The sequence below is a fragment of the Nannospalax galili genome, unplaced genomic scaffold, assembly GCF_000622305.1.
Source record: "Nannospalax galili isolate Female #2095 unplaced genomic scaffold, S.galili_v1.0 scaffold32, whole genome shotgun sequence".
In the NCBI taxonomy this organism is placed as follows: domain Eukaryota; kingdom Metazoa; phylum Chordata; class Mammalia; order Rodentia; family Spalacidae; genus Nannospalax; species Nannospalax galili.
In genome coordinates this window covers 1,240,318-1,257,611 of record NW_008335297.1, presented here as the reverse complement: position 1 = coordinate 1,257,611, position 17,294 = coordinate 1,240,318, and the positions used below count along the sequence as shown (strand labels likewise).

The window sequence follows — 17,294 nt, the reverse complement described above, 5'->3', positions numbered from 1 at the left end:
CCTGAAAGAGAAGAACAGTAGGAGACAGGCATTAATAAGGGAGATATGGATAAAAATTGGGTTAGTTTAAGGGAGAGGGAGGGAAGGGTATACAAGGAACCTAGGGGATAAAGGGAAAGAAGGAGCTCAAGGGAGGCAGGACCATAGGAAAAGGGTATTATTAAGGGAGAATGGGGGGAAATGGGGGCACCTTAATTGAGGAAACCATGATGGGGGGGTTAGACAATGTGAGAGATAAATAATGCCTAGCTAGTTTTAAAAACCAGAGGAAACCATATTAGTCCAACAACCTACTGACAAATTATACATACCAGATCAAGACACATATATCTAGGTAAGGTTTATCTGAGAACAACTTGTCTTTACCAATATTTATCTACATGGCACAGACCTTAAATGGGGATACCATGGTGGAAGGGTTAGACAATGTGAGAGATAAATAATGCCTAGGTAGTTTTAAAAACCAGAGGGAACCATATTAGTCCAACAACCTAATGACAAATTATACATACCAGATCAAGAAATATATGCTAGGTAAGGTTTATCTGAGAACAACTGGTCTTTGCCCAAGATTTATCTACATGACACACAGTAATTAAAAGTACCAGACTGGTGGAACTAACCTTCTTGGATGTTTAACAGACATACTTTGAGGCTTATACTGATTTGGTCAGAGGGACATAAAGGACAGTTTTTGTTCCTTGTCCTCCTAGGTCAACTAAGTTCCAGAGGACTATAAGCATCTCTCAAAATGTCCTGTAATTGTGGTGGGTCACCTGTCCTCTTGATCACGGAGGCCGTGGAGACCCCACGAGATGGACTTGAACCCGTGTCCAGTCTACAAAGATGAGGGTCAACACAGAGGAAATGTTTCCTTCATGCTTCCAAGCAAAGCCAGCCATGTTTGAGCAGGACCTTTGACTTATTTTCACATAGGTGGAACTGGTAAAAGAAACGAGCCAGGGGATCCTCCCAAGCCCATGTGACCCCTGAGGAACAGGTCCTCAAACGACCTTAAGAGTAAAAATAAATTGGTTTACCTGGGCCCACTGTATGGCCTTAAACACCCAAAAGGAAAGTATAACTAAAGATTAAAGGGACCAATATAATTTAAGAGTCCGTATGTATAGCTAAAGGCTACATAACAAGCAACAATGTCAGATAGGAGGAGTTGTTGGCCAGGGTGGCCCAAAATACTCCAAGACAGTAACCCAGCATAGAAGTGGGAAAATGAACAGCAGACCCCAATCTTATCTAAAGGAATATTCACAACTGATTGCCGCTAGATGAGGAACAGCTGACCTTCCTAAAACAAAGACCTCTAGATAAGCTGACTAGATTCACAGGATAGACAAATAGTGAGGAACAGCTGTGGGTACTGACAACACAGCAGACAGTAGCAGGGATGACAGAGTATAAGGGCTCTAGTGTGGGGAGGGAGACTATGGGAGAGTGCCATCTGGGAAGTGGGTACATAGATGAATAAGATGGTTTGGGATGTTATGTGTGATACACACACACACACACACACAAATCAACAAATTTTAATAAATGAATTATATTTAAGGAGAAAGCATAAAAATTTATGTCATATTAGTAGAGGTGATAAACACTACCATTGAAATCTATCTGATGACTTTATAGACATACACAGGCTCCACAGATCCAAGTGCAACTGATTATGACTAGTGATAATCAGACACATAAAGATTAGAGACACATGCGCCAACATCTCAGTGCTACTAGCAAAAACAATGAGTCTTTCTGTAAGAAACAGTGTATTTTAAAATTAAATGGAGATTTTTTTTTTTTTTTTTTTTTTTGGTCTTTTTGAGATGGGGTCTCTCTGTAGCCCCAGCTGTCCTGGAACTCACTGTAGACCAGGCTGGCCTTGAACTCAGAGAGAGCCACGTGCCTCTGCCTCCTGAGTGCTAGGATTAAAGGTGTGCACCACCACACCCCTTATTTCTTGTTTTTTAAAAAAATAATTTTTATTTTTATTTGTAGTTTAAAATTATGTGTATACATGTGTGACTATGTGTAGGTATGTGAACACAAGTGTCTGTGGAGGTCAGAAGAGGGTGTCAGAGTCCCTGGAGCTGGGTGGTTGTAAGCCACCTAACACAGGTGCTGGGAACTAAATTCAGGACCTCTGTAAGAGTAGTATGTGCTTTTAACCGATGTGATCTTTCCAGACCTTTCCTAAAAAAAAATATATATATATAATAAAAAGAAGAAGAAGAAAAGTGCTGGGGCTGGAGAGATGGCTCTGTAGTTAAGAGCATTTGCTGCTCTTGAAGAGGACCTGGATTCAATTCCTGGCACCCACATGGAGGCTAACAATGTATAACTCCAGTTCAAAGAGATCTGACACCTTCTTCTGGCCTCCACGGGCATTGGATGACACGGGTGCACTTACATACATGCAGGCAATACACTCATATACATAAAATAAATATAAATTAATTAAAAACAAAAAGCAAAAAAAATCTTGTCACCACCGAGCATGGTGGCACGGGCCTTTAATCCCAGCACACTAACAATGTATAACTCCAGTTCAAAGAGATCTGACACCTTCTTCTGGCCTCCACGGGCATTGGATGACACGGGTGCACTTACATACATGCAGGCAATACACTCATATACATAAAATAAATATAAATTAATTAAAAACAAAAAGCAAAAAAAATCTTGTCACCACCGAGCATGGTGGCACGGGCCTTTAATCCCAGCACATGGGAGGTAGAGGCAGGCAGATCTCTGTAAGTTCAAGGCCAGCCTGGTCTATAGTGAGTTCTAGGCCACCTAGGGCTACAAGGAGACCCAGTCTCAAAAAGGCGCCCCTCCCCCCAAAAAAGAGAATGTATTTCTAAAATATAGTAAAATAAAGAACTATGGTTGATTTATAGGTGTTGAACTTACATCCTATAACCCTGCTAATTCACTGAACTAGATTTTTAAAAATTGTTTATTTTATGTGTATGAGTGTTTTGCCTGCATGTAAGTGCACCATGTGCATGCAATGACCTCAGAGGCCAGAAATGGGTTTGAATTCCAGCACCTACTTGGCAGCTAACAACAGTCCAACTCCAGTTCCAGGGGATCCAACACCCTCTTCCGCAAGCACTGCATGACATGAGTGCGCTTACACACATGTAGACAGAACACTCATACACATAAAATAAAAATAAATAAAAATTAGGCTGGGTATGGTGGCGCACGCCTTTAATCCCAGCACTTGGGAGGCAGAGGTAGGCAGAAAAAAAAAAATGTTGTCACCTTGTTTCCCAGTGAATAAAACCATTCAATATTTGTTGTTGTTGCTGTTTTGGTTTTTTAATTTGTTTTTGAGATGGGGTCTCCCTATAGCCCCAGCTGGCCTGGAACTTGCTACACAGAGATCAGCCTACTTCAGTCTCCCAACAGTTAGGATTAAAGACCTGTGCCACAGTGCCCAGCACCCATGCAATATTTTTGTTTGTTTGTTCTGTTTTTGGTCTTTTGAGATAGGGTCTCCCTGTAGCCCCAGCTGACCTGGAACTCACTACGTAAACTAGGCTGGCCTTGAACTCACAGAGATCCACCTGCCTCTGCCTCACAAGTCCCATGCAACATTTTTAAAATTCTAAGTCGAAAGAGGAAATGGCTGAAAGCAAAAGGTAATAGTGACAGTAGTGGAGATGGAGTTCAAATGTCACCGCAACAGTTACAGAAGTGCTTTGATGTTTATTTTAGAAAAGGGACAGAGGAACCTGACATGGTGGCACACACCTTTAAAACCTCAACACTAGGGAGGCAAAGGCAGGTGGATCTCAGTGAGACTGAGGCCACCCTGATCTACATAGCAAGTTCCAGATCAGCTGGGGCTACAGGGAGACCCTATCTCAAAAAGACCAATAAAATAAAACAAAACCAAAGGAAGAGAGGGAGGAAACTTTCACAAATCATATCCATTTAGGACTAAAAATGTGTGCAACCACGCCTGGCCACAGTCCCCAGTTCTTCATGGAAATGACAACTGTGCATTCTGAGAGAACAGCAGTCTGAATACTGATTTCTGCAGTTATAGGGGACAGATTTCCTTTTAAGTTATAAAACTTAAGTTTTAAGTTTCCTTTTAAGTTAAGTTTCCTTGAGAAATGTGACAGAGCAGGCAGGTGAGATGTTTGGACTTGTGCTAGTCCTCGGCAGACAGCTGGTCTACTGAACACCTTTAGATGGCTTTAAAGCAACAAGGAGGAGGATAAAATGAGGGAGATACTGGTGTGACTGGGGAAAGAAGGCCATTTCTGTCCTACCTTTAACAAAGCAGGGAAAACATTCTCAGCCTGACTTCGTTGTGTTTAAGAGGTAAAAAGAAGAAAGGCAGCCTGCGAGCCCTGGAGTAAGGTGGGAAAGGTGCGCCAAGTGCTGCAGTTCCCCTAATCACTCCTTTACTCATGTTTCCAGGCATCCACGTTCATCCTGGTTAGGTCCAGAATGGCTAATAGGAATCAGCAACGATCTCTAACTTCGACTCCTTTTACTTCCTACAATACTCCCCAAGACAAAGAATTCTGAAAGGCAGCAGGATATCTAGATATCCTTCGATACCTGGGAAAGAGCAATTTTTTGTAATTTTCTTTCTTTTTTTTTTTGGTCTTTTTTGAGACAGGGTCTCCCTGTAGCTCCAGTTGGCTTAGAATTCGCTTTGTAGACCAGACTGGCCTCAAACTCACAGAGATCCGCCTGCCTCTGCCTCCCAAAGGTGTGTGCCATCATGCCCAGCCTTAGCTTTTTGCTTTTCTAATCAATGGGACTTTTCTTCGAGAATGGGGTTTGGGAAGGAAGAGTTAAGGGCCTGAGTCTGGACTCTTACTGGCTGTAGGACTCCAGGCAAGCAAGTTTCTCTATTAGGAAACTGATTATTGCAAGAATTCAACATGAAAACAAAATAGCTGGGGTTTCGGGGCCTGGCACATGGCAGACTCAATGACTGTGATGCTTTCTCTGTCCCCTCCCTGTCCTCTGGTGAGAAGGCAAGACATCCATGTTTTCAGCGCTGACACTGATCTGTGTCTTGAGATAATGGCCCAGATCTTTGAAAAGTATCAGGGAAGGAAGAGGGAAAGAGAAAGAACTGAGGCAGAAGCAGCAAGAACAGTGAGGGCCCTGGCAGTGGGGCAGCAAGGACGGCACATATTCTAGCAGCTCCAAGGGTGCAGCTCACTATCAGCTGCACAGCCATTTGTGGCCTCGGTGCCTGGGACCACAAGGCACCCGAGGGTCACTATGCCGCCCTGCTCTATGAAGCACACAGTTCACAAGATACAAAGTTCTACTTTACCTATCTTATTCTGAACACCTCAAATATACAGAAAAATTTAATAGCTTGAACAGTAAATATTCATTTACTTACCATGCATTTTGCATTTGGAAAAGAGGGACACAAACAGGAAGATCTAGAATATTTCCATCTGGTAAACACTGGGCGTGTGTACTACCAGCAAAGTAGTTCGATGGAGATGAAAACTCCCTGCTTCAGGGATTTTTTTTTCCCTTCATTTTGTTTTGTTTTGTTTTTCTGAGACAAGCTCTTGCTATATAGCCCTGGCTGGCCTAGTACTATGTAGCCCAGGCTGTCCTCAAACTCACAGCAATCCTTCTGCCTTAGCCTCCCAAGTGCTGTGATTACATGCCCCTTGCCCAGTTTCAGGGATTCTTAAATGGACAAGGGAACACAACCTCAGATCTGCAGACAAAAAAGGCAACGCAGGACCACAGCAAGAAGGGTAAGGAGCCTGGCATCACCCACAGCTGTCATTTCATCCTCACGCCTGTCCCCCACCAAATAAACACAAACACGTGGCAGCTCCCGCAGGCTCGAGAAGCAATGGCAGAATTTTTGCTGAGCATAAAGTGTCAAGAAAGAGCTGCCAGAAAAATGTTAAGGATTTCTACATCTGGCAATTAAAATCCCGGATTTACACATTTCATACTTTATTTTAGCTAACACAATTACCAAAATAAAGAAATGAACCCAAACAGACATCATTGGGGAAATTTAAATCGATTTGTTCTGCATTTAGTCAGCAGGCAGGGAAACATAGCATTCTGCTTCCTACAAGTGAGATGTGCTGAGGGCAATCTGTGTCAAAGGCCAGCACCATTCATACAATTACAAAAAATGACACTGCTAGATGAAGATGAATGTAAAGAATTGAACACAGTTTTAGAGGCACAGGTGCCAGGGCTTTTAATTATGGTTAATCAAATAAATAACATGAAGATATAGGAAGGAAACACTAATTTCAAAAATTGCTACTATTAGGAATATAAAGTGTCCCAACACATCCAAAATCACCTATTTATAAGATGCTAAACTCAGCTTCAAGTTATTTCAAATAAAATCCCAATATGACATGCTACTTTGTGGGGTGAAAGAAGGCATTTCGTGCCAAATTCCAGATTTCTGCACATTGGAAACTTCTGGTGAAGTAGTGACTAACCTTTCTATGTTTTCAAATTTAAAGAAATCTGAAATTTGCTGGGTATGGTGGTGCACACCTTTAATCCCAACACTTGAGAGGCAGAGGCAGGCAGATTTCTGTAAGATTGAGGCCAACTTGGTCTCCATAGGAAGTTCCAGGCCTGTCTTGAAAACAAACCAAAAAAAAAAAGAAGAAATCTGAAACTTTAAATTCAAGTCATTGCCAAAAATCTTCTAAATTTTAATGAAATAATCACAAATTCTTCAAATATTAACTTAAAAAAAAAGTTAAGAGACTAAACTCTAAAAAAATATGCAGTTCAGTAGTAGAGCTCTTGCCTAGCATGTATACCAGAAATAAATAAGCCCTAAGAAGACTGTATTAGTTATTTTTCTGTTGTTGTGATAAAAAATTATGACGAAAAGCAACTTGTAGAAGAAAAAGTATTTTGATTACGGTTCCCAAGAGTTAAAAGTCCATCACGACAGGGAAGCGGCAGGAATGGCGGCAGGAGCAGGACGCTGAGGGATCTCATCTTCAACAGCAGACATGAATCAGAGAGAACAAGCTACAAGTGGGGTGCGGCCATGAGCTCTCAAAGCCCACCCCTGGTGATATGCTTCCTCCAGCAAACCTCCTTATGGTTCCATGACTTCCCCCAACAGCGCCACCAACTAGGGACCAAGTGTTAAATACTTGAGTCTATGAGGGACATTTTTCATTCAAACTACCACAAAAATACATGTAGATAATTCTTTAAAAATCTAATTGTGCTGGCCTCCCTGTCTGCAGAAGTGACTATATCTAGTGGATCAAAGAAGACCTACGTCTGAAAAAAATCAATTCACTGAGTTGTCAAACACACTACACCTATACCACAGATGAGAAGAAAGAGACCAGATGTGAAAACATCTGAAGGCCTGCGGATGTGGCTCAGTGCTGAAGCAGTCTCTAGCATGCACAGGGCCCTGGGCTCAAGCCCTAGCAGCAGAAGAGGAAAAAAAGCATGCTACCAGGTGCAGCCTAAAACAGGTAGGCAGCCAACTGGGCATTACGCTCTCTCCAGTCCATAATTCTCTGCTTGAACTCTTGTCCTAGGCCTCTAAGCATTCTTTCCAATCCTTAGACTCAAGGGAAAAGCTTCAAGTCAAATTCTACTGTGAACATTATATTCTGCTTTTCGCCAACATGGTGGCAAAAGAGAAGAAAGAAGCGACTGCCCCTCCCAAAGCAGAAGCCAAAGCCAAGGCACTGAAAACAAGAAGGCAGCGTTGAAAGGCGTCCACAGCCACAGAGAGAAGAAGATCGCATGTCACCCGCTTTCTGGCGGCCATGACCCTGCAGCTCTGGAGGCAGCCCAAATACTCTCGCAAGAGCACCCCCAGGAGAAACAAGCTTGACCACTACACCATCATCAAGTTTCTCCTGACCATTGAGTCAGACATGAAGAAGATAGAAGACACACATGTGTTTATTGTGGATGTCAAGGCTAACAAGCACCAGCTCAAACAGGCTGTGAAAAAAACGCTACGACACTGATGGGGCCAAAGTCAATACCCTGATCAGACCTGACGGAGAGAAGGCCTATGTTCGACTGGCTCCCAGTGCTTTGGATATTGCCAACAAAATTAGGATCATCTAAGCACTCCAGTAGTCTAATTCTAAAAACAGATTTTGTTTTTAACCATAAAAAGAATTGTGCTCTGGGACTGGAGAGACGGCTCAGTGGTTAAGAGCACTGACTGCTCTTGTAGGACCCAGGTTCAATTCCCAGCACCCACATGGCAGCTAACAACCATCTGTAACTCTAGTTCCAGGGGATCCGATGCATTCTTCTGACCTCCGCAGGCACAACATGGGTGTACTTATAGACATGCAGGCAATACACTCATACACATGAAATAAAAACAATAAAATATTTTTTAAAATTATATTCTAAGTTGTCTAGATATCTTCTTTAGAAACTTAAAACATGGTATCACATAGTTTTCCTGTCATCCAGAGTAAATACAATGATGCAAAGCATCCAGCATGGTACCAAGAGGAAAGGACCTGCTTAATAAACGTGAGTGTGTTCCTAGATCTATGTTGGTCTATAACTATTCCAGAAAGGAGCCTTATGCTGCCAGGATAGGAAAGAGGTATTTCAAAAAGAGTACAAGATTGTAATTCATTGGAAAGATATTTTTTTGTTTGTTTTTTAAGATAGGTCACCCTGTAGCCCCAGTTGGCCTGAACTCGCTATGCAGACCAGACTGGCCTCTATTTCACAGAGATTCTGCCTGACTCTGCCTCCAGAGTGCTGGTATTAAAGGGGTGCACCACCATACCCAGCTAGTCATAACTTTTGCTTGTTTGCTTTCTGAGTTTATTTTTGGAGAAAAAGACTCACTCTATAGCCAAAGCTGGCCTTGAACTCACAGAAATTCTCTGACCTCCCTCAGCCTGAACTGATTTTCATAAAGGATCTGATGTGCACAGTTCTAATGTAAACTAGAATTCAAATATCCAGGTATAGCTGGTGAGTATGCTTTAACCAAGGAGATCACAGTACACTAAAGCCCCTTGCACTGCAGGGAATCACATTTCAGTAGCAGCATGGCAAAAGAAGGGACCTCAGCAGAAGTCTAGGCACCTTGAAGGGATGCAGTCATTTGTATACTTGTGAAAATGAAAGGCGAGCCTGGTCTACATACTGAGTTCCAGGCCAGTTGGGACTAGAGGGAGACCCTGTCTCGAAAAACAAAAAACAAAAACAAAGAAACCCCAAAACAAAACAACACAACAACAAAAAAGACCAGAGCCAGGATCCCCCTAAGCAAGACCTGCTAGGAGATCTGCAATTGAAACTGCACAATGGCTTCCTGCAGTTGTAAAGTAACTGCAAATTCTAAACACCAGAATCCTTGAAAGTAAAAATTAAAACAAACCTGGAGAGATGGCTTGGGGGTTAAGACCACTGACTACTCTTACAGAGGACCCGGGTTTGACTCCCAGCACCCACATGGCGGCTATGAACCATCCTTAACTTCAGTTCCAGGGGAATCTGAAGCCCTCTTCTGACCTCAGTGGCACTGCACACCACGAAATGAATAAATAAATAAATAAATAAATAAAATATTTAAAATAAAACAAACCTAAAGGCTTATTGGGTTTGCAGCTTAATCATACAGAGAAGAATTACTTTAAGTGGTTTTAAACCACAGATTCTTATTTTTTTCTAGTGCTGGGGCTCAAACCCAGAGTCTCACAAGTGCTAGGCAAGCACTCTACCATTGCACTCCAACCCCAGTCCCTAAAACACAATGATTTGACCATTCACTGCTAGTGTGATATACCCTAAATAAAAAATAGTTGCAAACCTTTTAAAATAATTATATTAGGAATGATATTGATAGTTATTCTGAAACTACTCTATATCCATATAAATATAGTATGGCTAAAGCAAAGAAATATATTAATATAAAGAATCAAAATTTTTAACATAAGAGAGAAATAGAATTTCAATGAAAGAAATGTAGTTCTAAAGTGTTAATAAAATTAGAGACATCATTACATTACAAAGGAAGAAGACAGGTCTCCTTGATAAATGCTTTTATTCAAACAGGCTACAAAAAGCATGCCCCCCCACCAAAAAACAAAACAAAACAGTACAATGCTTGCAAACATGGTCTCTAAGTACCATTCCTCACTGAGAGAAACATCACACCTTAGAGAAACAACTGATTCCAAATAGAAGGCAAAACAATGCACAGGAGCCTGGACTATCTTCTTAAGGCAGAAATCAAAGAAGTTATCAAGTACTACTAGAGGGCAGAAGAAATGGCTCAGTGGCTAAGAATGCACCCTGCTCTTACAGAGGATCTAAGTTCAGGTCCCAGTACTCAGGTTGGTAGCTCACAACCACTTGCAACTATAGCTCTAAGGGACCAGATGCCCTCTTCTGGCCTCTGAGGGCACCTGCACTCACGTGACTATACACAGACATACACAAATACACATTGTTTAAAATAAAATAAATCTTGGGGCTGGAGAGATGGCTCAGCTGTTAAGAACACTGGCTGCTCTTGCACAGCATCCAGGTTCTGTTCCCAGCACCCATATGGCAGCTGACAACCACTTATCTGTAACTTCAGTTCCAGGGATCCGTCACCTTCTTCTGGCCTCTTGAGGGCATTGCATGCATGTGGTACACTTACACATATGTAGGCAAAATCACTCACAAACATAAAATTTATTTTTATTAATAAAAATAAATAAATCTTTAAAAAAAGAGTCTTGGGCTGGAGAAATGTCCAGTGGTTAGGAGCACTGCACTGGTAAGAGCACTGGCTGCTCTTCCAGAGAACCTGGGTTCGGTTCCCAGCATCCACACGGCAGCTAAGAACTGTCTTTAACTCAGTTCCAGGGGATCCAGTGCCCTCTTCTGGCCTCTAAGGGCATTGCACACATAGGTACAATTATATGCATGCAGGCAAAACACTTATATACATAAAATAAACAAACAATTTTAAATATAAAATACTTAGGAAGAAAAGTAATATAAGATATATAAGATCTCTTCAGTAAAAAATACTAAGTACAAGTTTATTGAGGATGTATTATTTTATATTTATTCTTTTTATTTTATGTGTATGAGTGTATTGTCTGCATGTACATAAGTGCATTCATGCTGTGCAATGCCTGTGGAGATCAGAGAGGGTGTCAGACACCCTGGAATTGGTATTATGGATGGTTGTTAGTTCGATAAGTGGGTGTTGGGAATCAAATCCAGGTCTTCCGCAAGAGCAGACAATGCTCTTAACTGCTGAGCCATTTCTCCAGCCCTGGAGATGCATTATTTTAAAATTCATATGGAATGCAAAAGATGGCCACCTTTAAAATGTTTTAAAATATCAGTATACATTTGTTATAATGGAAGAAAGGAAAGAAGACAAACTTCTTGTCATAAAAAGAACAAAATTAGAGCTGTGTGTTAGCTGAACTTAAGACTTATTAGGAAACCATGGTAATAAGATAGTATGGGATTTGCGTAAGAAAAGAAATAAATAGATGGAACAAAAAGAGTCTAGGAAAAGACCAGACAGATACACAAAAGTGGTGAGCAGGGAGCAAGTCTACAGAGCATGAGCTTTTGGAGGGCATTTACAAACCAACCCATAACACCCATTTCATTACATACACAAAATTCATTTGAAATGGATCATGACCCAAATAGAAAAGCAAAAACATCCCAACCCTCCCACAAAAAATATGAGTAAAATCACTGTCATATTAGGATAAGCAAACATTTTTAAAGAAAAAAAATCCACTAACCATGAAAGAGAAAAATTATAAAGCAGATCATCACCAAAAATGTTTTAATCTATGCATGAAGACATCATTAAACAATGAATAAGCAAATCAAATCCTGAAAATATGTATTCAAAATATGTTCAGTACACATATCTGAGAAAGGCTTTAGATTCAGACTACTTAGAAGTACAAATGACAGTAAGAAACAGTCAATAAGGCTGGAGAGCTGGCTCAGCAGTTAAGAGCACTGGGTGATCTTGCGGAGGACCTGGGTTTGATTTCCAGCACCTACATGGTGGCAAACAACTGTTCTTAACTCCAGTTCTAGGGAATCGGATGCTGTCTTCTGACCTCTGTAGGCACTTACATGGTGCACTTACATCTATGCAGGCAATATACTCATAAACATAAACTAAAATTAAGTAAAATATTTTAAAAAAAGAAACAACTAACAAAAAAAGAGGTATGAGAGTTAACAAGTCACCTTAAAGTTGTCACAATTAAACTTGTTACAAGCCTGAATGATCAAGAACATTAAAAGGTGGTAAGGGCTAAAGGTGTATCTAAGGGACAGGGTGCTTGCCAGTGTGGGCAAGGCCCTGGGCTGGATTCTTAGCACTGCAAAAACAGCATCAATCATGAGATGCAAAAAATTTTAAATGTATTTTTTATTTATTATTTTTATTTTATGTGTATATGTGTATTACTTGCACCTGTGTTGTACAATGCCCGAGGAGGACAGAAGAGGTCATCAGATCCCCTGGATCTGGAGTTATGATAGTTGTTAGCTGCCATATGGGTGCTGGGATTCGAACCTGTGTCCTCTGCAAGAGTAGCCAGTTCTCTTAACTGCTGAGCCATCTCTCCAGCCCCATGAGATGCAAATTAAAATAATAATGTAATGCCATCTCATACACTCTAGATAGCTAAATCAGAAAGACTGACACCATTAAATGTTGGCAAGATATGGAGCAACTGGAACTTACACGTTATTGGTGGGCTGTAAAACAGTACAGCTTCTTGAGAGACTATGTTTTTGTTTTTACAAAGTTTAACAAACACACAAGCATCAAATATCCTAAAACTTCACAATCCTACTCCCAACTCATTTAATCATGAAAAGTGAAAACATGCAGCAACAAAAAATTTTTTCATACATGTTCACAGCATCAGTCTTGTTTATAGGAATCACATACTACAGGCTGGGCATGGTGGCACATGCCTTTAGTCCCAGCACTTGGGAGGCAGAAGCAGGTGGATCTCTGTGAGTTTGAGGCCACCCTGGTCTACATAGAGAGTTCCAGACCAGCTGGGACTACAGTGAGACCCTGTCTCAAAAAGACACACAGACATACACAGACACACAGACACACACACACACACAGAATCCAAAATAGTCCTAGCATTTGGGAGGCAGAGGCAGGCAGATCTCTGTGAAATGAAGGTCAGCCTGGTCTCCATAGAGTTCCAGGTGAGCTGGGCTACAAGAAGACCCTGTCTAAAACAAACAAATAAACAAACATAAAGTCAATACACACAAAATAAGGATGAATTATTCTAAAAACAAATTTTTAAAAAGCCAAACATAATACCATATCATGCCATTTTTAAAGACAAATCCAATAGGTATGTCTATGCATCCATCCATCCATCCATCCATCCATCCATCCATCCACCCACCCATCCATCCACTTATTTTGTGGTGGTGGAGATGGAATCCAGGACTTGGGCGTGGTAGATCAGTGCTCTGTCACTGAGCCACACCCTTGGCTGTGTGGTTCAGTAACTATGTGGGATCTAAAAAGAGGCACAAGGTTCTTGGCACCTGGAGAAGGGAAGAGATTGGATGCAGACAAGTCCAGCTCTAATCCTGGTCTCTCACCATATTGGTGGGCAACTCCATTGGTGAGCCTCCATTTACTTACCCACCAAATGGGAATAAAATACATCCTGTCTACTTGAAAAGGGTTACATGAGGATTAACGAAGAGTTGGGATCTATACAATCCCTCACATATAAGGAATTAAAGTTGTCACAAGCCAAGCTTGGCGCTGCTTAGCTGTAATCCTAGCACTCAAAGGACTATGGGGTCAAAGCCAGCCTGGGCTACATGGCAAGACTGTTTCAAAAAAAAAGCTAATTAAAAAAAACAAGTAATCACACTGACTTATGACATAAAAAGCTAGAAAAAAGTATCTTCTCAAAAGTCAAATACTTAACGATCTTAAAGGAAGTATCAGGAAAAGCCACTGCCCGAACAGCTCCACCCAGCAAATCACCAATTCACCTGTTGGTGTGATAATAGTGGCTCTGCAGCGACTGGGACACACCCTGCATGCTGGACCGCTTTCTCTCCACCTCCTTCCAGCCATCTTCTGTCCATTTCCTCTTCATCTGCTTGTCTTCCTGCCTCTTCCCCACGTACTCAGCATAGGTCTGGATCCGATAGCTTTCTGCATATTTGCTGGTGTTGACAGCTATAAAGAAAAGAAGGAAATCCTTACTAGAGACAAGAGGGGGCTGGAGAGTGGCTCAGTGATTAAGAGCACTTGCTACTCCTGCAGCGGACCCTGGTTTGATTCTCTACAATGATATGGGGCAGTTCACAACAGCCTATAACTCCAATTCCAGGGACTCCACCACCTTCTTCTGGCCTCTGTGGGCACTGGCATGCATGTGATGCACATACATAAGATGCAGGTATTCACACATACATCTAAAATAAAATAAATCTTAAAAACAAAGCAACAACAAACAGATGACAATGCCACTTAGCAAAGGAGGCCTATGGTGACCAAAGGCACCCTGGCCCAGGTCTGAGCTCTGATCCTGGCACTGCCACGTAGGAGACCATTGCTGAACACATTCCCCTCACATGGTGACAAGTCACTGTTCCTTAGTCTTCCCCAGTGTGAGGGGCTTGGTATACTGGAAAGCACTGTAATCTGCAAATAAAGCATTGACTTTCAAGTTACTTTTTCAAGTTACATTTTCAGAGTAAGAAAGTGAAAATAAATAACCACTGGGCAAAAACTGTAAACTCTAAAATAAAAGTGATAATGGAATTGTATGGACAGTGGCCTGACCACTGTGTCAAACACAGAAGGCATCTGTACGCTGTACTTTGGAGATACTGTGTCATAGTATTCCATGAGAGAGAATTCTGGTCTTTAATGATGAGAAACAATGGGCTGGCTCAGTCAGTAAAATGAGTGCCTTGCAAGTATGAGGACTTGAGTTCAAATCACCAGAACTCACGTTACAAAAGTAGCTGGGTACAGAGGTAAGTGCCTGTAATCCCAGCAACGGGGACATGGGAGACAGAGACAGGCAGATCCCTGAAAGATCAAAGGTCCAGAAGTTCCAGGCCAATGAGAGACCTTATCTCAAACTAAACATGGAAGGCACCCAAGGATCAACACCTGAGATGGTCCTCTGACCTCCACACATGCATGTGCTGTGCACATGTGCACCCCCCCGCCACCACACACACACAAAATGAGAAACAAGGTTACAGAGTCAGGGATTTGCCTGATTGTTAAACCAACAGGACTCAATATCAGGTTACTCCATCCCAACTGCCAGATATCTCCAACAATCCTTGACACTTGACCTTTCTCCATCACTTTTAAAGATTCCTGATTCCATGCACGGTACTTCTGACTAGCAGGAGAGCTTGAAAGCCAGAGTTATTCTCTCTGGGCACAAATGCTTCTAACTTCTACTATGGCTGGGCCATAGTTACTTTTATTTTTGTTTCTGTTTTACAGTGCTGAGCATGGGAACCTGGGCATGGAACACCCAGGCCAAGTGTTCTGCCACTAACTGAACTACAAGCCAGTTGTGATGTGGTTACTTTTGTTCTAAACCCATAGTGCTCCTTTCTCTAAGGCTGGTGGATAGAACACGGTGGCCATAAGGGAGTGATGATGGATAGACAGCCTATCCCAGGTGGATGGCTCCCACATGCTGATGCTGGTTCATGAAGTTTGGGCATGTGCTTTCCTTGCCCACTGTCACTACCAATAGTTATTTCCTACACTGGTAGGGAGGTAAGAGCTTAGCCATGCTGCCAGGGCAGCCTTGGAACCTGGGTGGCTATACCAGCACCATGATGTTCAGTCTATACACCTGTACCTAGCAGAGTTCTTGGTAGAGAAGTGCTCGATGTTACATGAATGAATGTGTAAAGGCAGCTTGGAGAGATGAGCACACAGTATCTGGGTATCCCAGAATTGGACAATGGGCCGGGCTTGATGGCACAGACCTGTAATCCCAGCACTCAGGAGGACAAGGCAAAAGTCTAGCTTAAGGCCAGCCTAAGTTTATAATGAGTTCTAGGCAAATTTGGCCTATAGGGCAAGATCCTGTCTTTTTCTTTTTTTTTTTTTCTTTTTTTTAAAAGAAATTAAAGCTGGGTGTGGTAATGCATACCTTTAATCCCAGTGCTAGGGAGGAAGGGGTAGGGGCAGGGGGATCTCTGTGAGATCAAGGTCACCTTGGTGTACAGACAGTTTCAGACCAGTTGGGGCTTTAGGAGCACCTGACACTTTTTAATCTTTAAGTGGCCAGATTTGACTAAAATTTCTCAGCACAATGGTTTACAGAATGTCATACCCGAAATATTTAGGAATCTAATCTATAAAAGTTAAGAAGGGCTGCCTGGAGGGAGGGCTCAGTTGGTAAAGTACCTGCTGTGTGACCAGGAAGACCTAAGTTTGGATCCTTAGAACCCAGGTAAAAAGCCACAGGCAGCAGTGTGCTCCTGTAACTCTAGCACTGGGGCTCAGGGAATAGGATCAAGCAGATTCCTGCAGCTCGTTGGCCAGCAGAGTCCTATCCATGAGCTTCAAAGCTCACTAAGAGACTCTGTCTCAAAAACATAAAGGTGGAGAGTAAGCCCAGAAAGACACCCTTTGTTGACTACAGATCTCCACATACATGAGCACCCATGTGCACCCACATTCATATGTGGACATAACCACACTAACAAGTAGGATCAAGCAGATTCCTGCAGCTCGTTGGCCAGCAGAGTCCTATCCATGAGCTTCAAAGCTCACTAAGAGACTCTGTCTCAAAAACATAAAGGTGGAGAGTAAGCCCAGAAAGACACCCTTTGTTGACTACAGATCTCCACATACATGAGCACCCATGTGCACCCACATTCATATGTGGACATAACCACACTAACAAGTACAACCCCCCCCCACATACTCCACAGACTCATTCCCCCCAACACACAAAGATTTAAAAGAAAATAAGAACTTCACTTCTTTTTTTAATGCTTTGAAGAATTATTTTTGTAATCATTTAAAAAAAATTTTAATAACTACATGATTAGAAGAAGCATTTCACTACAGATTTAACATATTCAGTAACACACTCCAGAGCAACAGTACATCTCCTTCACAAGTGGGTGAAGTTTCTAGGTTCACAGTTGAGGTAATAGTTATACAATATTGAACTCAGTATAAGCCCTGTAAGACATAAAATTGAATGAGTTTTTAACCTTTAAAAAAGATCTCCATT

At 41.8% G+C, this 17,294-nt stretch overlaps 1 protein-coding gene across 4 annotated transcripts in view; it reads right to left on the bottom strand.

Annotated features, from left to right (window-relative positions):
- Positions 1 to 17,294, bottom strand: part of Parn (poly(A)-specific ribonuclease) — a 219,066-nt gene that overhangs the window by 41,709 nt on the left and 160,063 nt on the right. For all 4 annotated transcript variants that reach the window (XM_029561999.1, XM_029561998.1, XM_029561997.1 and 1 more), the window contains one exon: positions 14,053 to 14,242. In XM_029561999.1, the coding sequence (XP_029417859.1) occupies positions 14,053 to 14,242 (190 nt within the window). The remainder of the gene's footprint in view (positions 1 to 14,052; positions 14,243 to 17,294) is intronic.